The sequence below is a fragment of the Macaca nemestrina genome, chromosome 10, assembly GCF_043159975.1.
Source record: "Macaca nemestrina isolate mMacNem1 chromosome 10, mMacNem.hap1, whole genome shotgun sequence".
NCBI lineage: Eukaryota > Metazoa > Chordata > Mammalia > Primates > Cercopithecidae > Macaca > Macaca nemestrina.
This window is the reverse complement of record NC_092134.1, coordinates 90,124,032-90,145,091: the sequence shown is the minus strand read 5'-3', so window position 1 is coordinate 90,145,091 and position 21,060 is coordinate 90,124,032. Positions and strand designations below refer to the sequence as shown.

Here is a 21,060-nt window from a genome sequence, read left to right as displayed (position 1 = left end):
GAGGTAGAGTCCAGATTCCTCTCTACCTGGAACATCAATATCCCTGCAAATTAAAGAGCTGCCTGCCTAATCTGAACAGCTGGAACACTGGGTCAGGATTGTGTCTGGGAAGTGGATAGCTTTCCTGCTGACCTGGCAGGGGAGCTGAAGTGGCTCTGGCCTTTCTGTCTGATAAAACTTCAATGCATTTCACTGAGAGCTTCCCCAGCCACATCTGTCAAGGATGGGTCCTCTGCCCACCATTGGATATTGCATTTACTCCCCTACTTTAGCCACAGCTGGTTTTTACCTATGGGCCCTTCCCTTACTGGCCTGAATAGTCAACCTAGTAAATAAAATTCTGGGAAAAAATAAAGTAAACACCATGGTGGAATAAGATAAGCTTCAAGAGACCTCTGCCATTCCAACCCTATAGGACACAGTGAACTTGTTCAAACACTGAGCACACTGCTACAAGCAGCATCTGAGAAAGCTATCACTCTCTATAGTCAAGGAACTCATACAGAGGCTTCACCCCTGAAAGCAACAAGAGCCTAATTACACTACAGTAAACTATAAACATTAAAGTCACACCCTTAAGATGGAAAAAAATAAATTTAAAAAAAAACACAATCAAATCAAAAATAAATTCAAGAATAATTAGAAGAAATATTCTACCCAAATGAGAAGGAACCAGAAAAATAATTCTGGTAATATGACAAAACAAGGCTCTATAAAACACGCAAAAGAACACACTAGCCATCCAGCAATGGATCCGGATCAAGATAAAATCTTTGAAATGCCAGATAAAGAATTCAAAATGTTAACTATTTAGTTACTCAAGAAGACACCAGAGAAAAGTGAAAAAGAACATAAAGAAATTTAAAAAACAATTCAGGATATGAGTGGAAAAAATTCTACAGAGATAGATATCAAAGAAAAACCAACCAAAAGCATCTGGGAACCTATAAAGGAAATCCTATCAGACTTCTAGAAATGAAAGACATGCTCAGGGAATTACAAAATGCAGTGGAAACTTTCAACAACAGACTAGAACAATTACAAGGAAGTATTTCAGAACTCAAAGACAAGGCTTTCAAATTAATCTAATCTGACAAAAATGAAGCAAAAAATAATTAAAAGAAATGAACAAAGCTTCTAAGATTATGTTAAACAATCCAAGTCTGGGATTATGTAAAACAGCCAAACCTAAGAATAATTGGTGTTTATGAGTGAGAAGAGAAAGCAAAAACTTTTGAAATTTTATTTGAGAAAATAATTGAGGAAAACTTCCCAGGCCTTACTAGAGATTTAGATGTCTAAATACAAGAAACTCAAAGCACTCCTGACTTATTGCAAGAAGGTCATCATCAGGGCATATAGTCATCAGGCTATCTAGAGTAAACATGAAATAAAGAATTCTAAGAGCTATGAGACAAAAGCATCTGGGAACCTATAAAGGAAATCCTATCAGACTAACAGTAGACTTCTCAGCAGAAACCTCGCAAGCAAGAAGGGATTTGAGGTTTTAGCTTTAGCCTCTTTAAACAGGACAATTGTCAGTTAACAATTTTGTATCCAGCAAAATTAAGTTTCATAAATGAAGAGGAAATAAAATCATTTTCAGACAAACAAATGCTGAAGGAATTTGTTACTACCAGACCATCCTTACAATAAATGCTGAAAGGAGTTCTAAATCTTGAAACAAAAGCTTTATATGCACCAAAATAAAATCTCTTGAAAGCATAATACTCACAGGGCCTATGAAACAATTACACAACGAAAAAAGTATCTAGGTAACAATTAACATGATGAATGGAACAGTATCTCATATCTCTATAATATGGCTGAACGTAAATGGCCTAAATTCTCCACTTAAAAGAAACAGATGGGCAGAATGGATTTTTACAAATCACAAACCAAACATCTACTGTCTTCAAGACAGTCACCTAACACCTAAGGATTCATATAAACTCAAGGTAAAGAGGTGGAAAAATACATTGAATGCAAATGGAAACCAAAAAGTGAGCAGTAGTCTTAGAAAAAAAAGATTTTAAAGCAGCAACAGTGAAAAAAGAAAAAAAGTCAAAGAAGGTCATTATATAATGATACAAGGATCAATCTCACAGGAAGAAATTACAATCGTAAATTATATGCACCTAACACTGGAGGTCCCAGACTCATAAAACAATTACTACTAGACCTGAGAAATGAGATAGACAGCAACATAATAATAATGGGAGAATTCAATACTCCACTGACAGCACTAGACAGATCATCAGGACAGTAAGTCAACATAGAAACACTAGGCTTAAAGTACACTCTAGAACAAAGGAATCTAAGATATATGTACAGAATATTCTACTCCAGAACTGCAGGATACACATTCTTCTCATCAGCACATGGAACATTTTCTAAGATAGACCATATGGTAGGCCACAAAACAAATCTCAATAAATTTTTAAAAACAGGAATCATATCGGCCGGGCATGGTGGCTCACGCCTGTAATCCCAGCACTTTGGGAGGCCGAGGCAGGTGGATCACGAGGTCAGGAGATCGAGACCATCCTGGCTAACACAGTGAAACCCCGTCTCCAGTAAAAATACAAAAAGAAATTAGTCGGGCATGGTGGTGGGTGCCTGTAGTCCCAGCTACTTGGGAGGCTGAGGCCGGAGAATGGCATGAACCTGGGAGTCAGAGCTTGCAGTGATCCAAGATCGTGCTACTGCACTCCAGCCTGAGTGACAGAGTAAGACTCCGTCTCAAAAAAAAAAAAAAAGGAATCATATCAAATATCATCTCAGACCACAGCGAAGTAAAACAAGAAATCAACTCCAAAAGGAACCCCCAAAACTACACAAATACATGGAAATTAAACAGTCTGTTCCTGAATGATTTTTAGGTTAACAATGAAATCAAGATGGAAATTCATAAACTATTTAAAATGAATGATAATAGTGACACAAGTTATCAAAATTTTTGGGACAGGGCAAAAGTAGTTTTAAAAGGAATGTTTATTGCACTAAATTTGTACATCAAAAAGTCTGAGAGATCACAAGTTAACAATCTAATATACACCTCAAGGAACTAGAGAAATAAGAACAAACTAAATCCAAAGCTAGCAGAAGAAAATAAATAACAAAGATCAGAGCAGAACCGAATGAAATTGAAACCACAAAAACAATACCAAAGAAATCAATGAAACAAAAAGCTGGTTCTTTGAAAAGATAAACAAACTTGATAGACCATTAGTGAGATTATCCAAGAAAAGAAGAGAGAAGATTCAAATAAGCTCAATTAGAAATGAAACTAGGGACATTACAACTGATGCTACAGAAATACAAATATCATTCAAGATTACTATGAATAACTGTATGCACACAAACTAGAAAGCCCAGAGAAAACAGATAAATTCCTGGAACCATACAACCATCCGAGAGTAAATCAGGGAGAAATAGAAACCCTACACAGACCAATAACATGCAGAAACACTGAATCAGTAATTTTAAAAATTGCAAACAACAACTACAAGCCCAGGGCCAGATAGATTCACAGTTGAATTCTACCAAATATTCACAGAAGAACTGGTACCAATCCTACTAAAACTATTTCAAAAGACTGAGAAACAGAGAATCCTCCCTAATTATCCTATGAAGTCAGTATCACTCTGATACCAAAACCAGGAAACGACATAGCAAGAAAAGAAAATACAGACCAATATCCCTGATAAAAATAGAAGCAAAAATCCTCAACAAATTCCTAGCTAACCAAATCCAACAAGATATCAAAAAGATAATACACCATAATCAAGTGGGTTTCATCACAACGATCCAGGGATGGTTTAATATACACAAGTCAATAAAGGTAATGTATCACATAAACAGAATTAGAAACAAAAACCATGTGATCTCAATAGATGTAGAAAAAGGATTTGGAAAAAATCCAGCATCTCTTTATGATAAAATCCCTCAACAAACTAGGCATAGAAGGAACATACCTCAAAATAATAAAAGCCACATTTAACAAACTTACAGCAAACTTAACACTGAATGGGGAAAAGTTGAAAGCATTCCCCCTGAGAACAGGAACAAGGCAAGGATGCCCACTTTTACCACTTCTACTCAACATAATACTGGAAATCCTAGGCAGATCAGGCAAGAGAAAGAAATAAAGGCATCCAAATTGGAAAAGAGGAAGTGAAACTATCTCTCTTTACCAATGATATGATCATATACCTAGAAAAGACTAAACAGTACTCCAAAAGACTCCTAGATTTAATAAACAAATTCAAGACTTGGAACCAACCCAAATGTCCATCAATGACAGACTGGATTAAGAAAATGTGGCACATATACACCATGAAATACTATGCAGCCATAAAAAAGGATGAGTTCATGTCCTTTGTAGGGACATGGATGCAGCTGGAAACCATCATTCTCAGCAAACTATCGCAAGAACAGAAAAACAAACACCGCATGTTCTCACTCATAGGTGGGAATTGAACAATGAGAACACTTGGACAGAGGAAGGGGAACATCACAAACCGTGATGGGGCCTGTTTGTGGGGTCGGGGGAGCGGGGAGGGAAGGCATTAGGAGATATACCTAATGTAAATGATGAGTTAATGGGTGCAGCACACCAACATGGCACATGTATACATATGTAACAAACTTGCACATTGTGCACGTGTACCCTAGAACACAAAGTATTAAAAAAAAAAAAGTGAAAAAAAGAAATCTAAATTTTTAAAAATAATAAATAAAAATAAAAAATAAACAAATTACTGAATTTGAAAGTCTCAGATTATAAAATCAACATACACAAACCAGTAGTACTGCTATACACCAAAAACAGTCAAGCTGAGAGCCAAATCAAGAACTCAATCTCTTATACAATAGCTGCAAAAAATAAAATTAAATACCTAGAAATACACTTAACCAAGGAGGTGAAAGATCTCAACAGGAACTACAAAACACTGCTGAAAGAAAGCATAGATGAATAAAAAACAAACAGAAATACATCCCATGCTCATTGACTGGAAAATATCCTGAAAATGACCATATTGCCAAAAACGATCTACAGATACAATGCAATTCCTATCAAAATACCAAAATCATTTTTCAAAGAATTAGGAGAAAATCCTAAAATTCATATGGAACTAAAAAGGAGTTCAATAGCCAAGTCAATCCTAAGCAAAACAAACAAACAAACAAACAAACAAAAACAAATCTGGAGGCAATATATATCCAACTTCAAATTATACTACAAGGATATAGTAAACAAAACAGTATGGTACTGGTATAAAAGTAGGCACATAGACCAATGGAACAGAATAGAGAATCTACAAATAAAGCCAAATCCTTACAACTAACTGATCTTTGACAAAGCATACTACATAAATTGGAAAACGGGTACCCTGTTTAATGAATGGTGGGAGAGTTGGATAGCCACCTGTAGAAGAATGAAACTGGATCCCTATCTCTCACCTCGTACAAAAATCAACTCAAGTTGGATTAAAGTCTTAAATCTAAGACCTGAAACCATAAAAATCCTAGAAGAAACCATAGGGAAAACTCTTCTGGACATTAGCCTAGGCAAAGAATTTATGACTAAGACCCGAAAAGCAAACACGACAAAAACAAAAATAAATGGAACTTGAATAATTCAAAAGCTTCTGCACAGCAAAAGAAATAATCACAGAGTAACAGACAACCCAGAGAATGGGAGAAAATATTTGCAAACTATGCATCTGACAAAAGACTGGTATCCAAAATCTACAAGAAACTAAAATAAATCAGCAAGAAAAAAAGCAAATAATTCCATTAAAAAGTGGACAAAGGACATGAATAGACAGTTCTCAAAAGAAGATATATAAATGGTCAAACATACGGAAAAGTGCTCAACATCACTAATCATCAGGGAAATGCAAATTAAAACCACAATGGGATACTACCTTGCTCCTGTAAGAATGGCCATTATTAAAAAGTCAAAAAACAATAGATGTTGGCATGGATGTGGTGAAAGGGGAATGCTGATACACTTCTGGTGGGAATATAAATTAGTACAACCTCTATAGAAACCTGTATGGAGATTCCTTAAAGAACTAAAAGTAGATCCACCAATTGATCCAGCAAATATGACAACTGGACATCCACCCAATGGAAAAGAAATCATTATATGAAAAAGACACATACACACATATGTTTATTGCAGTCAAATTCACAGTCGCAAAGATATGAAATCAACCTATGTGCCCGCTAACCAACATGCGGATAAAGAAAATGTGGTATATATACACCATGGAATACCACTCAGCCATAAAAAGGCATGAAATAATGTCCTTTGCAGCAAGTTGGATGGAGCTGGGGGCCATCATTCTAAGTGAAGTAATTCAGGAATGACAAACCAAATACCATATGTTCTCACTTATAAGTGGGAGCTACGCTGTGAGTATGCAAAGGCATACAGATGATATAATGGACTTTGGAGACTCAGAAGTGGGAGGGTAGGAGGTGGGTGTGGAATAAAAATCTACATATCAGGTACAAGGTACACTGCTTGGGTGATGACTGCACTAAAATATCAGAATTCACCACTATATAATTCATCCATGTAACCAAAAACCACTAGTACCCCAAAAGCTATTAAAACTTTTAAAAAGAATATATAAAACCTCCAAGTATTTCTAAACAACAATGTGTGAACTGAGGGAGGAAAAAAAATGCTTTAGATAATTTTAATTGCATTTGCAACGCTCCACTTTTACTTAAAAAAAATGAGTATTTATTAGCTAATTTTTAGGTCATTAATTAATTGCCTTTATTAGTGATTAAAAATCTATATGCTAATTGTACCTAAAATTGGAGGTGATTTAAGAATTGAAAAGGATACTACCTTTTACATTTTATTAGATAAATAGTTAAAAAAAGTATTTTATGATTAAAAGAAAATGAAATCACATAGCTTTCCATTTGCTTTTTATTTGTAGCTTTCTAATAAGTCTTTAGTATAAAACAGTTTAACAAAAAAAAAGCCTAGCTTTCCTTGAATTATATTCTTGTTTGTGAATGCAAAACCTTCCAAATTATGTGAAACATTTATGTATTCAGAATGTTACTTTGTGGTTTTCTTCCTAAGAAGCTAAACAATTCATTAAACAAGCTGCTCTTGAATCGTAGATCAGAACAAGTATAGGCTCCCTCTGCAGAATTCTATTGTGAAGCTGTACCCATTTGTGTTTTCTTTGAAGCCATAAAAATGAAACCCTTATGCTCATATTAAAAGCATAAGAAAGGCATCTATTATGTCAATAGATTTAAAACACGGCCTTAGACCCAGTGAGAACCATTCTAAAGGTTAAGAAGTGCATTCCCAGGGAAAACCATCAAAGGCCTACATATCATTATATCCCAAAACAGATGGCATCACAGTGTTTGGAACTATAGTTTATGGACACCTACGATCTCAAATAAATCCTTGCTAATCCCACTCTTTTGTCTAAATTTTGTACTTTGATGGTAACTGCAGGTGCCTTTTCTCCATCATATCATTGCATGTCATTCTATGAATAGTGAAGATACGTGAACCTATATGGACACAACTCTTAATAAATACAACTTTTATACAATATGTAAGTATTTTACCATCCACAGATATACTCTGTAGAAATCTATGCTTCTTAGATTCTAATCTACTGTAGATCTTCAGTAGTCTAAATTTTACAGAAAAAAAATGATGAAAATATACCTCTCTCATAGATTGGTGAAACTATAATATTGATTTAAAAATCACTTTGTAAAACAATATGGAATTATCTAGTATCCATACATATATCCTGGAGAAACTCTCAAAAACAGGAGATGGGGGCAAGTATATTCACAGAAACATTGCTTCTAACACCAAAAAACAGCAAACAGCCCAAAAGCTCAACAGGAAATTGATATATGAACTGTGTTACCCTCAAACAATGGAATGTTGTACAACAATAAAAATAAATGAACTGTTCCTACATGCACCAAAATAGATGAACCCTAGAAACAATACTGAGCAAAAAGGATAAGTCACAGAAAACTATATACAATATGTTTCCATTTCATATAAAGTTTAAACCATGCAAAACTGAGCAATGTGTTTTTACTGTTACTTAGGTTCAGGAATTATTTTTTCATCTAAAATCCTGCTGAAAAAAAATTAAATAATACTAATGTGACTAACAGATTGAAGTAAAAATTTTCTAAATGATTATTTGCTACAAATTTCATATACTGAAAAACTTTTGGGATTCAAATTTAGTTCACTACAAAAAATGTTATCTACAGACAGAAAAATCTCTAATGCATCTGTACAGGTGAAAATATTGTTTAAAAGATCATGTCCTTCAATATTTAAGAAATATCACATGACCTCATTTATACGTGGAATCTAAAAGAGTTGAACTCATAGATGTAAAGAGTGGAATGCTGGTTACCAGAGCTGCAGTTGCAGGGGGTAAGGAAAGATGTTGGTCAAAGGGCATAAAATGTCAGTTAGATAAGAGGAATAGGCCACTGTATTGTGCATGGTGACTATAGTTAATAACGATGTAGTGTATTGTATTCTTGAAAACTGCTAAGAGTAGGCTTTAAGTGTTCTCACCACAAAAAAAAAGAAAAATAAGGATGTGAGTTAATGCATATGTTAATTAGTTTGATTAAACCATTCCACAATGTATACATACTTCAAACCAACATGCTGTACATGCTAAACATACACAATTATTATTTCTCAATTTAAAAAATTAATTAAAAATAAATAAAATACTAAAGGGAATATGTAAATTATAACCTATAAAAAGATTTAAATAGTATCACTATTTAGCTGAAAAAAAGTTTTATTTCACAGTTTACCTGACACACTGCAATACTTCAGAGTTTGCAGAAAAGAGTTATTTAATTCTTGTCTGTATATAAGATGTGGCTTGTTGTGACCATCTTCATACTCATTCCCATCTGCCTTCATTATAGGTTCTAAGAAATAATCACCGTCATGTCCTTTAAATGTTCCCGTCTGAAAATAAAGGAAACAAAAATGAAATTTTCCTAACAGTCGCCAAGAAGAAAAAACACATAGTACCACAGGTTAAACGAGCAGACAGAAGCAAAACAGAAGCAAGGAGTCTGTTCACTAAGAGCCACCATCTGAGCATAAAAAAGTTTCCCTTCCATGGGTCACTTTTCTCTCTCCACTCCTATGTATAAAATCATGAAGACTGGATACTATTCCAACAGGCCAAGCTAACTGACAGGCATTCCAGGTACAAAGAACAGCATAGACAAAAGCATCAAAATGGAGAAAGTGTTTAGAATAGTCTATAAATAACAAAGCCTGTGCTATTTTGATCTGTGGGAAAATGGGTACTTTAATACATTAGTGTTGAAAATATAAATCAGTACAATCAGGATGCAGAGCAATTTGGCAATGTTTAACACATTAACAATGTATTGGCCCTGGAACCCAGCAATTCCCCTTCTGAGAATTTATCCTACATATACTATACATTTGCATGTGTGAAATCATATACTTACAAGGTTATTAACCATAACATTGTTTTTAATAGCAAAATATTGGAACCACTTCAAAAGTCCATTGATAGAGTCTGTTTACATAAACTTTGGCACAACTATGTGATGGCATCCCTTGAGGTTATAAACACACAAACAAAAAAAAGAATGAACATTCTGTGTAGTGATATAGAAAGAACTCCAATACATATCATTACATCAAAACAAAAAAACTACAAAACAGGATGTATACTTCACTACTATTGTATAATAAAGGAAGAAACCCAAAAACTAAATATTTCTATTTGCCTGGTTACTACTGAAAAAACTCTAGAAGGATTATTAGAAACAGTGCCGACAGAAGTGGGAGAAACTGGGTGCATGTAGGATGGACTAGGTATGGCATCGTGCTTCCTATATGCTGTCCCTCTACCTAAAATGTTTCCCTACTTCCCACCCTTCATCTCTACCTCTGCATCATCACACCCAGTCTGGCTGGCTTCATCTCATCCTTCAAGTCTCAGATCAAATAAGAATCACCCAGAAAGTTTTTCTTTGACCAGTTTTCTAGGTAACCACATACCCATCCCTACACCTAAAAACACATTGCATCTGCTTGATTTCTTTAGCACATTTATTGTATGTTGCATGCACATGTTTGTTTGCTATTTAAAACTATTCTTCCCCACTAGACAGAAGTCTTTAAATAAGCAGAGACCTATCCCTGAATTTCCACTGCTGAATAGACGATCTGAGATCTAGGCACATGTGGTAAGCAGTAAATACTTGTTAAACCATGAAAGCTATTATTTCCTACCTTTGCAAGCTCAGTTTATGTTAAGCAAAAGTAGGGCATAAATTTGAAAACTTAGGCTAGACCTAGAATATAAAGACTCTTGCTTGCAGGGATTTTTGTCAGAGGAGTCCACAAACTTCGGTGAGAAAAAAAATTACATCCTTATTGTCATTAACCTAATTATAATTAACCTATAAACTACTTCATGAAAGAAATGCTAAATTTGAATGTAGGCTACAAATTCCAGTAAGGTTGTCAATAGAAAGCACAGACATTTTCATTACATGATGATGTCTGAATATCTAAAAATGTTGTTTATGCTTATCAACACTTCAAAATTAAGGTAGTTATTACTCTGCCAATACATCTTATTATTTAAGGTGCTAATAAAATATACATAACTTTTTTGAATATCTTGACAACTATATTTCAATATAAATGTTTTATTTTGTATTTTTGTTAATATTTTAGGTGCATTGAGATTCTGAGAAGGGTTCATTTGTGAATCATTGAAGAATTCAAATAAAAGTGGGAGCGGGGAGCAGAGTCAAAGCAATAACTTTGAAAGACTGAACAACTGTACAACTAAGGAAAGACTGGTGAAGGTAAATGTTTAGCTATCATGGTATGAAATAACAAGAACTTGCACTCTGTTGGAAAGAAGCCCTAAAATGGTCAATTTATATAGATAGATCCCTCTCTCGAGTCAGGTGAGGGTAAGTCATTCAAGGGAGGCATTTATAATATTAATAGCTAATTCCAATATACAGATCAGACATTATTCATTTTATACATTCATCCATATACATATTTTATATAAATATATAATTCATTTCAACCTAATAATAATTATTTAAAGTAAATTATATTATTATCCCCACTTCACAGGTGAGACAAATGAGGAACAGAGAGGTTAAGTCACTTGTCCAAGGCTCATGCCAAGTAGGTGGCAGGATCAAGATGTGAACCCAAATACTCTGGCTTCACAATTCATGCCTTAACTGACTACACTGCACTCATTATCATGTGCCAATTTTGATAGACTCTATGAACTAGTCAACAAATACTTAATGGGCACCTACTATGTGCCAAGAACCGTTCTAGGGGCTAAAGATACAGAGGTGAATGTGACCAAATCCCTGCCTTCAAAGAATTTATACTCCTATGGAAAAAAGGCAGACAATAAATAAAAATACAATAGAATATGCAATAAGTACAATAAAAAATAAGATAAGGAGAGAGAGAATAAAAGAGGGTGAGGCTGGGGAGGCACTTTAGGAGGGGACAGCAAGGCTGAGGCTAGAATAATCAGGAGGTAGCCGTGGAAAATTCTGGGAGGACATTCCACAGAGACGAAAATATTCCAAACAGTGACTGAAAGGCCTAGAGATGAAAAAGTCTTAGCAGGTAAAGTGACAGAGACAACAGTGAGGCTGCAGCTGTGCCAGCCAGGAGATACAGAGTAGCAGATGATGCCAGACAGGCAGAAGCCGGTTGCACTAATTATACTTGACAGAAAAAAGCACTCCTCACACCACAGAATCACAAAAATACATTTACCTACATTTAAAACTTTGCACTTTTCCACATGGAAAGGCATCTTTCTATGAAGACCCAATTCAGAAATGAATTACTGAATTACAGGAAGTATGATAAATGCAGTTTTAGTGAATGAGACTTCATTTCCATTTCTCAATTACAAATATCTTAATATAGGGATACTTTGAAATCACTGTTTTAAATTCCACTGCAAATAAAAAGCATGTTTTATTTTATTTATCATTCATTTATTTATTTATTTATTCATTTATTTTTGTTACCAAGGCTGGAGTGCAGGGGCATGATCTCGGCTCACTGCAACCTCCACCTTCCAGGCTCAAGCAATCCTCCCACCTCAGCCTCCCATAACTGGCAGAATTTTTTTTTTTTTTTGGTAGAGATGGGGTTTCACCATGTTGCCCAGGCTGGTCCCAAACTCCTGAGTTCAAGTGGTCCACCCACTTCAGCCTCCCAAAGTGCTGGGATAACAGGCGTGAGCCACCACACCCGGCCCTTTATTTTTAACTTTTGTGGGTACATAGTAGGTGTATACATTTATGGGGTACATGAGATATGATGATACAGGCATACAATGTGAAAGAAGCACATCATGGGGAATGGGATATCCACCTTACAAAACATCCAATTACATTATTTAAGTTATTTTAAAATATACAATTAAATTATTATTGACTATAGTCTCCTGTTGTACTAGCAAATAGGTCTTACTCATTCTATTTTTTTATACCCATTAACCATCCCCACCTCTCCCCACCCCACCCACATTCTCACTATCCTTCCCAGCCTCTGAACTATCCCTTCTACTCTCTATGTCCATGAGTTCAACTGTTTTGGGTTTTAGATCCTACAAATAACATGCAGTGTACGTCTTTATGTGCCTGGCTTATTTCATTTAACATAATAATCTCCAATTCCATCCATGTTGTTAGAAATCACTGGATCTCATTCTTTATTATGGCTAAATAGTACTCCATTGAGTATATGTACCACATTTTCTTTATCCATTCGTCTGTTGATGGACACTTAGGCTGCTTCCAAATCTTGGCTATTGTGAACACTGCTGCAACAAACAGTGGGAGTACAGATATCTCTTCAATATCCTGATTTCCTTTCATTTGGGTGTATACCCAGCAGTGGGATTGCTGGATCCTATGGTAGCTCTACTTTTAGTTTCCTGAGGACCCTCCAAACTGTTCTCCAGAGTGGTTGCACTAATTTACATTCCCACTACAATGTACAAGCATTCCCTTTTCTACACATTCTGACCAGCATTTGTTATTGCCTGTGTCTTGAATATAAGCCATTTTCACTGGGGTGAGATGATATCTCATTGTAGTTTTGATTTGCATTTCTCTGATGATCAATGATGTTAAGCATCTTTTCACATGCCTGTTTGCCATTTGTATGTCTTCTTTTAAGAAAGTCTGTTCAAACCTTTTGCCCAGTTTTTCATCAAATTATTTAAATTTTTTCCTATAGAGTTGTTTGAACTCCTTATATATTCTGGTTATTACTCCTTTCTCAAATGGGTAGTTTGCAAATATTTTCTCCCACTCTGTGGATTGTCTCTTCACTTTGTTGACTGTATTCTTTGCTATGCAGAAGCTTTTTAACTTGATGTGATCTCGTATGTCCATTTTTGCTTTGGTTGCCTGTGCTTGCGGAGTATTGCTCAAAAAATTTTTGCCCAGCCCAATGTCCTGAACATTTTCCCTAGTGCTTTCTTGTAGTAGTTTAATAGTTTGAAGTAACATATATTTTAAATACTATTTTAACCGAACACTTAAAGTCATTTAAATGATTATGGCAATTACAGTCATAAAGTTCCCTTTCCACTGATATTTATTATTACATTGAAATCTCCTTAGAGGTAAGAACATCTTTACTGTTTTCAGAATTCCAACATCTAAAACATTGCCTGAAGCACAGCAGGCACTCCATACACAGCTGCAGAAATGAACATTTTTGTAACAAACCTGGTGAAGTACCTGTTTTTTTCTCTTCCTATACCCTTGAGTAAGTAATTCTTTAATTTTTTTAATGAACATTCCTTTTTTTTTTTTTTTTTTTGAGATGGAGTCTCACTCTATCGCACAGACTAGAGTGCAGTGGCGTGATCTCGGTTCACTGCAACCTCCACCTCCTGGGTTCAAGCAATTCTCCTGCCTCAGCCTCCCGATAGCTGGGATTATAGGCGCCTGCCACCGCGCTAATTTTTGTATTTTTAGTAGAGACGGGGTTTCACCATCTTGAACTCCTGATCTCGTGATTCACCTGCCTGGGCTTCCCAAAGTGCTGGGATTACAGGCGTGAGCCACCAGGCACGGCCTTTAATGAACATTCTTAAGTTATGGTACTCTTGAGACATGTATGGGATATAGTTGTATGATGGTTTTCTTTAAATGCTGAAAAGTAAAATGTTTAGACACCCTTATATAGTCTGCTAATATGTTAGGATTACACATTTTTAAATAGTTCAAAAATTAATGAAATTCCATCAGACATACTGACTACAAAACACTGAAATTATAGTCTATAAAATAAAAGGCAAAGCTATAAATATTAAGAATTCTTATATATTTCTTGGATACTTTTCTAGAGCCGATACCCTAACATATTTCACTCATTCTACCAGTGTCTATTTTCCAAAGATAACTGCAAATCACTTACTGTCAACAAACACCAATACTCTAGCATTCTCTGCCTTCCTAGAAAACTAATTTTACCCATACTTATGAGAAGTAACAAAGACACTGTTTTTGAAACCTGAGTACATGGATCCATGGAAAATCCCTTTCTGCCTTTTTTAAAAAGCATGCTGAAGAGGGGAAATGTGATACTATCTTGACAAAAGACACTAATAGACATGAGGCAGCTTGTTTACTCAACTAAATGTACCTACAAAGCCACTTTAAATACATCACACTATCTTCAAGCAATATGGAAAATACTTCTATTAATCATAGAATTTTTTTTTTCTTTCTTTCTTTTTTTTTTGAGACCAAATCTTGCTCTGTTGCCAGGCTGGAGTGCAGTGGCACGATCTCAGCTCACTGCAACCTCCACCTCCCGGTTTCAAGTGATTCTCCTGCCTCAGCCTCCCAAGTAGCTGGGACTACAGGTAAGCACCACCATGCCTGGCTGATTTTTGTATTTTTAGTAGAGACGGGGTTTCACCATGTTGGCCAGGTTGGTCTCGATCTCCTGACCATGTGATCTGCCCGCCTTGGCCTCCCAAAGTGCTGGAATTACAGGCGTGAGCCACCACGCCTAGCCAACCACAGAATTTTTTTAAGCTCCTTTTGGCTCAAACTCTGGGAGGCAGGTACTATTATAATGTGCCAATAAAACTGCACATGGGTCCAGTCTGTGTTCCCATGTAAGAAGAAAATATAGTTCTATCCAGAAGCCATCGGCACCTCCTTTTAAGTTGTGCTAGAACACTCTAGGTTTTAAAAAATATTGCCTTTAAAACTTAAATTAAAGCTTGTATGTTTGAAAACAGTAAGTTAAAAAACATTGGCAAATATTTGTCCTCAAACTGAGGATAAATACTTATCCTTTTTACTTATTAATGAAAGACTTAGAAGCATTTTGCTCCCATCGACTTTTCTATAACTTACCCCATTTCAGTGGACCTTTTGTTCAAATAATTAAAATATTAGAGCTTTCCCTAAAGGCTCCTAAGGAAGCACTTTAAATTTTTTTTTTTTTAACTTGGAATGAACCCAGCAAAGAATTAGCGGACAAAAAAAAACAGGTGGTTCATAGAACTGTATTTAGATCATGCCATATTTTTAGCAACATGCCTATCTGCAGATGGGCCCTGCAATTTGATTCATGATAAATGCCAATCAAATTCCCAACACTTTCTTTCAATGACTATTAAAAGCAGCAAAACTAGTTTTCAGTTGGGTAGGAGTTTCTTGATTACTTAGAGTAATGATCTTCTATTTGCCAAGCTGTTTTGAAAGGCAATTAAGTGACTATACAACTGGCTCCAATTTATTCTCATAGGCCAAAATTATTTATGTTTAGAAGATTTTATATAATTTTTTTCCCAAAATGTTCTTATTTCAGTATCATGGCATTCATCCATATATTTTTTTTTCAAAATACATAGCAAATACATGTACTTTTGCTACAGCCAATAAGGTACTCTCAGATTTCATTAAAGGGTAATAACAAGTACAAAATACAAATCCTTTGAATTCCTTTCCCAAATCAATTATAGTTATCACATTAAACACTGTCAACTGGAGAACATTTGGAAATAAGGTACTGCTGAAGTGTTGACTAAAATACTTAGTTTTTCCACCTTCAATCATAAATCATATCATGAGAATCAGTATGATGATATATAAGAAGAAAGCCTAGGTATGAGTTCTGGGTTTGTGCTCATAGAATCTTAGGTAAGTTACTTTATATCTTTGACCTTCAATTCCATTGTCTGTAAAACAAAATTGGAATAATTGTATGTACCCAATTTCCTAGGAAAGTTAATGTGTGTTTAAGTGATATTAATAATAGGAGCTCAATAATTGTTTTGAAATTGAATGCATTTTGAAGCAAGATGAAAAATTCTCCACTAAAAACACAAATGTTACAGCCACTCTTTTTACCACTGGCAGAGTATAAATGTTATATAATAAAAGACCACAAACATGAACTCTGAGATTAATTTTTATCTGGTGATAAGTAAAAATGTAAAAAGCTTTCTCTCTCTGACAGTTTCTCCTTATAACACCATTAATCATGCCTAGGAAATAGTGTATTATATACAAACACACAATGAATAAATGAATGAATCAATGATATGAAGAAAACATAAGAATTACCTCCAGATGCATAAAACAGAAAATTCATAGTAAGGGTTTTAAAAAAAAAAAAAAAGATTAGTTGTTCTTCTCTTCTCTAGAAGCATTATTTACCTTCCCCATTCTGAGACAATTCCAGATCTCTAGTATAAAAGTGAAACAATAGAAGGGAAATAAATACGTTGCTGGTACCTTACCTTTTTAAAACGGACTGGCTGGTCTCTTGCCAAGTCCTGGCCTATTCAAATCAAGAATATAAAACAAAGACTCTGGACTCATCTACGCAAGATTTATGTAGCCAAAAGACACAAGTTCAAGGAGTGTGTCCCAGCAGCCTTGAAAACATGGAGTAAATTCTGTAATATTTCTCATTCTTGTGGGCACTGAGGTGTTATGAAGTCATATGAACTAATTAAAAAGAGGAGAGAATTGTCAAAGAAATGGCCTTGTTCTTGTGCGGTCTGCGTAGTGGCCCTCAGATGGCTTCTCCCAAACTGTCTCCAAAATATCCGTGAAAATATAAAATCAAAAATCATAACAATGAGAAATTTAAAATAAGAAATCATTAAAAACTATTTTGTAGGTCTATAATGGAAACATACTCATGATATATTGTCAAAATATTCTAAAGCAATATTACTTTAAAACAAACACAAAAAGACATATAATATCTAGAGGGACATATGCCATACATGTGCCAGACCACCTGTAATATTTGTGGCATATATTTTCCTAGTTTATTTTTAAATTTTTTTACAATTATTTAGACATGGTACTCTTCAATTATTATTTGGGCAAATCGATTGATTTTTTTTTTCATTTGTTATATCTGGTATTTTTCCCTACCTAAAAATTACAATATACTGTCATTTTCTTTTACTTTAGTAGAGTTGAAATTTTATTTGGTTTACCAATAAAGTGAGAATTCAAAATTTAGTTTTTCCCTATAATAAGTTCTTGGCATTAAAAGATTTAAAATAAATGCCTTTTAGGTTTTGGCAACTGTCACAGAAAACTAACTTGAAGCAATTATCAAAACTTGATCTGCTGTCAGAAGCCAACTCAGTTTTAAAGGGATTATACTGTCAAAGAAAACACTAGCCTGGACTGAAAAAGCTTTTGATGGAGTCCATTGTAAAATGACCTATAAATTTTCAGAATTACCCCAGCATTCTTGAAGCTCCCCCAAGACAACATCCCCCTGAGACCCCATTTTAGATGAGGCCATGGAGGAAGACGGACAAGACAGTTCCAGAAGGCAGAACCAAGGACCTGGGTAATTGAGGTCCAAGAATCCCAGCCAAAAACCAAGGGCTGGGCACTGTAGCTCATGCCTGTAATTCCAACACTTTGGGAGGCTGAGGCAGGAATGCTGCTTGAGGCCAGGAGTTCAAGACCAGTCTGGTCAACATAAGGAAACACCATCTCTACTAAAAATTAAAAACAAAACAAACAAACAGACAAAAAAACTGGTCAGGTGTGGGGGCTTGTGCCTGTAGTTCCCAGCCACTTGGGAGGCTGAATCAGAAGTATTTGAACCCAATAGTTCAAGGCTGCAGTAAATTATTATCATGCCAATGCACTCCATCCTGGGCAACAGAGCAAGGTCTTGTCTCAAAGGAAAAAAGAAAGAAAAGTAATCAAGGAGCTTCTCTCCTTCCAGAGTAGTGAGTCTCCACAACTCCTCTTCAGGAGTCAAAAACTGCTAAATATCAGTGATTATTAGGTGTCTCCTATTCTTCTTTCTGTAGCAAGTTGAGGTTAGGGTTGCAGTCATGCTGGTCATGCTGTATACTTGGCTGGTAGCTGAAGATAATTTATCTTTTTAATTCATATTTTTCCAAGCTACGGAGAGCCACAACTTGATTTTATGGAGAAGACTGCATTATCCAGAGATCCTGGACATTTAGCCAGAGTCAGTGCCCCTGTGGGAACTTTGAGTTTTCTCCTTATAGACAAGAAAAGTATGTTTGATGTGTGATCTGTTTGGCAAACAGAAGGGCAGCCTGTAGTAAAGACTATTGGTGATCACCAATATGGGTGTTCCTTTCTTTCTCCTAGGAAAAATCAATGCCCCTCATTTTCCAGTCTTTTTACTTCTAGGTAGAACCAGGCAACTAGTTCTCTTCAATAGAATATACATAAATTTGGTTTGTGCCACCTTTGGGCTGAGAAAGTCAAGATCCAGTATACCTTCTCCACGCTCTTACTATAGTTATAAATTATATAGCTCATAAACATATTTGTAATTAATAAACACAGTATTTTTCCAATAGAAAACACATAACTGTACCACCAAAACCTAAGAGTGGCTGTTAGATAATAAATGACTGATAAGTATTTGTTGACAAATTAACAATGTGTTTCTTCCTCTGCATATTAGTATGAGTTGGACAGCTTAAATATATTTCATATTAAACAGTAATTACAATAATTGCAACAGAAATAAAGCCACAAAAAACAAGGATGTGATGTGAGCTTAAATGAATGAACTAATAAATGGAACATGATTAACTTACATATCATCTGAAAAGATTTAGTCAATACAAAATTTCTCAAATATGCCCAAGCACTTTAACTAAAACTGGTAAAATAATTTTCCTGAATCAAATGACTGATGTAAAGATGAGCTAGCTAAATATTTGGCATATATAAATAAAAGATAGCTGCTTATCTTACTCATAATACATGTATTGAGCGATTCCATATGTTATATTAGGTGCTAAAAGAAATGTGACTATCATTTTCTACCTGCTAATTCTATAAATGAAATAGAAATGCAGAAAAAAACTTTAATTTAATATGCAATGAGAGTACATGTGCATAAAACGTCAACTGGTACAACAAGGAAGTCTGGGTCAATTTTGCCAAGAGAAGATCAGGGAAAAAGGAGGGCAGCTCAAAATGGATCAGGAAGGATCAGTAGGAGGTTGAGGGAAAGGACATTCTATACAGAAAGAAGAGCAAATACAAACTCAAGCAATTATGAAGATTAGAGTAAATCTGTGACAGAATCAAACAAGTGTCTCCAGAATAATTACCTTTCTTGCCACTTCTGTCATTGCCTTTTATGGTTAACAGCCACAAGATTATTCAGTCATTTAAGCCAGAGTCATTTAAATCTTTCTGGTCTCCTTCACCAATGTTCCAAAATTCTAAGGGGTCTCCCGCAAGGCTGCTCCACTTCAGCACTACGGACAGCTTGACAATTCTTTGTTGTAGGAGGCTGTGCTGTGCATTGTGGGATGTTGCTGGCCTCTACCCATGCTCTGCCAGTAACATGCTCACCTCAATGGACCCACAGTTGCGACAACTAAAATTGTCTCCAGACAATGACAAATATCTTCTGGGGGACAAAACTGCTCCCAGTAAGGAAACACTGGTCTGCAGTAGCATACCTTACATAGGTACCCACTCTTCTCCTTCCCCACTGCAACATTACTTTAAATAGCATCTCTTCCTTATCCACTCTAGGGTAGTAGACTACCACACTGGTCTTCCCAGTGACTCACTGCCTCCCCTGTACCCTGCACAATGTTGCATAAGAGGAGATGTGCCTCCTTACACATTGAACACACCTACCACATACTGTTCAAATCCTCATTCCTTTACAATGCATTTCAGGACCTTAATAATCCCATTCCAACCTTGGCCTTAAACCCTCACTACCCAAACTACCCTGTTTTTCAGATGCACAGATCCACAGGAAGCCCTTGAATTTTCATATCCACATTTATTCATTCCTCAAAGTCCAGTTGAGAAGTCTTGCTCAGCACAAGTCTCACAACTCTCTTAATCACTCCTTCCTTGATTATTCCATTCCTCAAGGTTTACACAGCACTTTTTATGCTATCCACTTTAGCAAGGGCACTTTGAAATCCATCATAGTGTTTGCACCCTGGCCATAGCTCCCAAGGGCTTCTCCCTGTCAGTAACTGAGTATGGTAGGGATACCATCGCAGACCTGTTCTTGAGAGCCATGGACTCTTATTCTGGCCAAGTCTGGCTCAAGGATGGCTTTGCTCAACTTTGCTTGGACTGCCCAGCAGCCTAGAATGCTACTATCCAATATTCTCATCCCTTTTTTCCCTATGTAAGTCTCTCTCCAGCTTTCTCCTTAGTTTCTCTAACACAGACACTTCCCCTAAATAAACACTTATCTTTGCATCTGCCTCTTGAAAGACCTGGACTAACACACACTAGAATGTTAAAAGAACAGCATAGGAAATTTTCTATACTGCTGTTTGACTAGTATTGCAGTCAATACCAAAAGAGGTTCTTATTAGTTTCCCCAATAAGAAAAAATATGAATACAGAATGGCATGTATAATAATCCATGGCTATATTAGTTCTGGGAAAATAGAAAGT

General features: G+C 35.6%; 1 protein-coding gene across 1 annotated transcript in view; it reads right to left on the bottom strand.

The window, feature by feature from the left end:
* LOC105470174 (ADAM metallopeptidase with thrombospondin type 1 motif 20) overlaps positions 1 to 21,060 on the bottom strand; it is a 209,689-nt gene that overhangs the window by 181,868 nt on the left and 6,761 nt on the right. Inside the window, exon 3 of the mRNA XM_024789232.2 lies at positions 8,866 to 9,025. Coding sequence (XP_024645000.2) covers positions 8,866 to 9,025 — 160 coding nt within the window. The remainder of the gene's footprint in view (positions 1 to 8,865; positions 9,026 to 21,060) is intronic.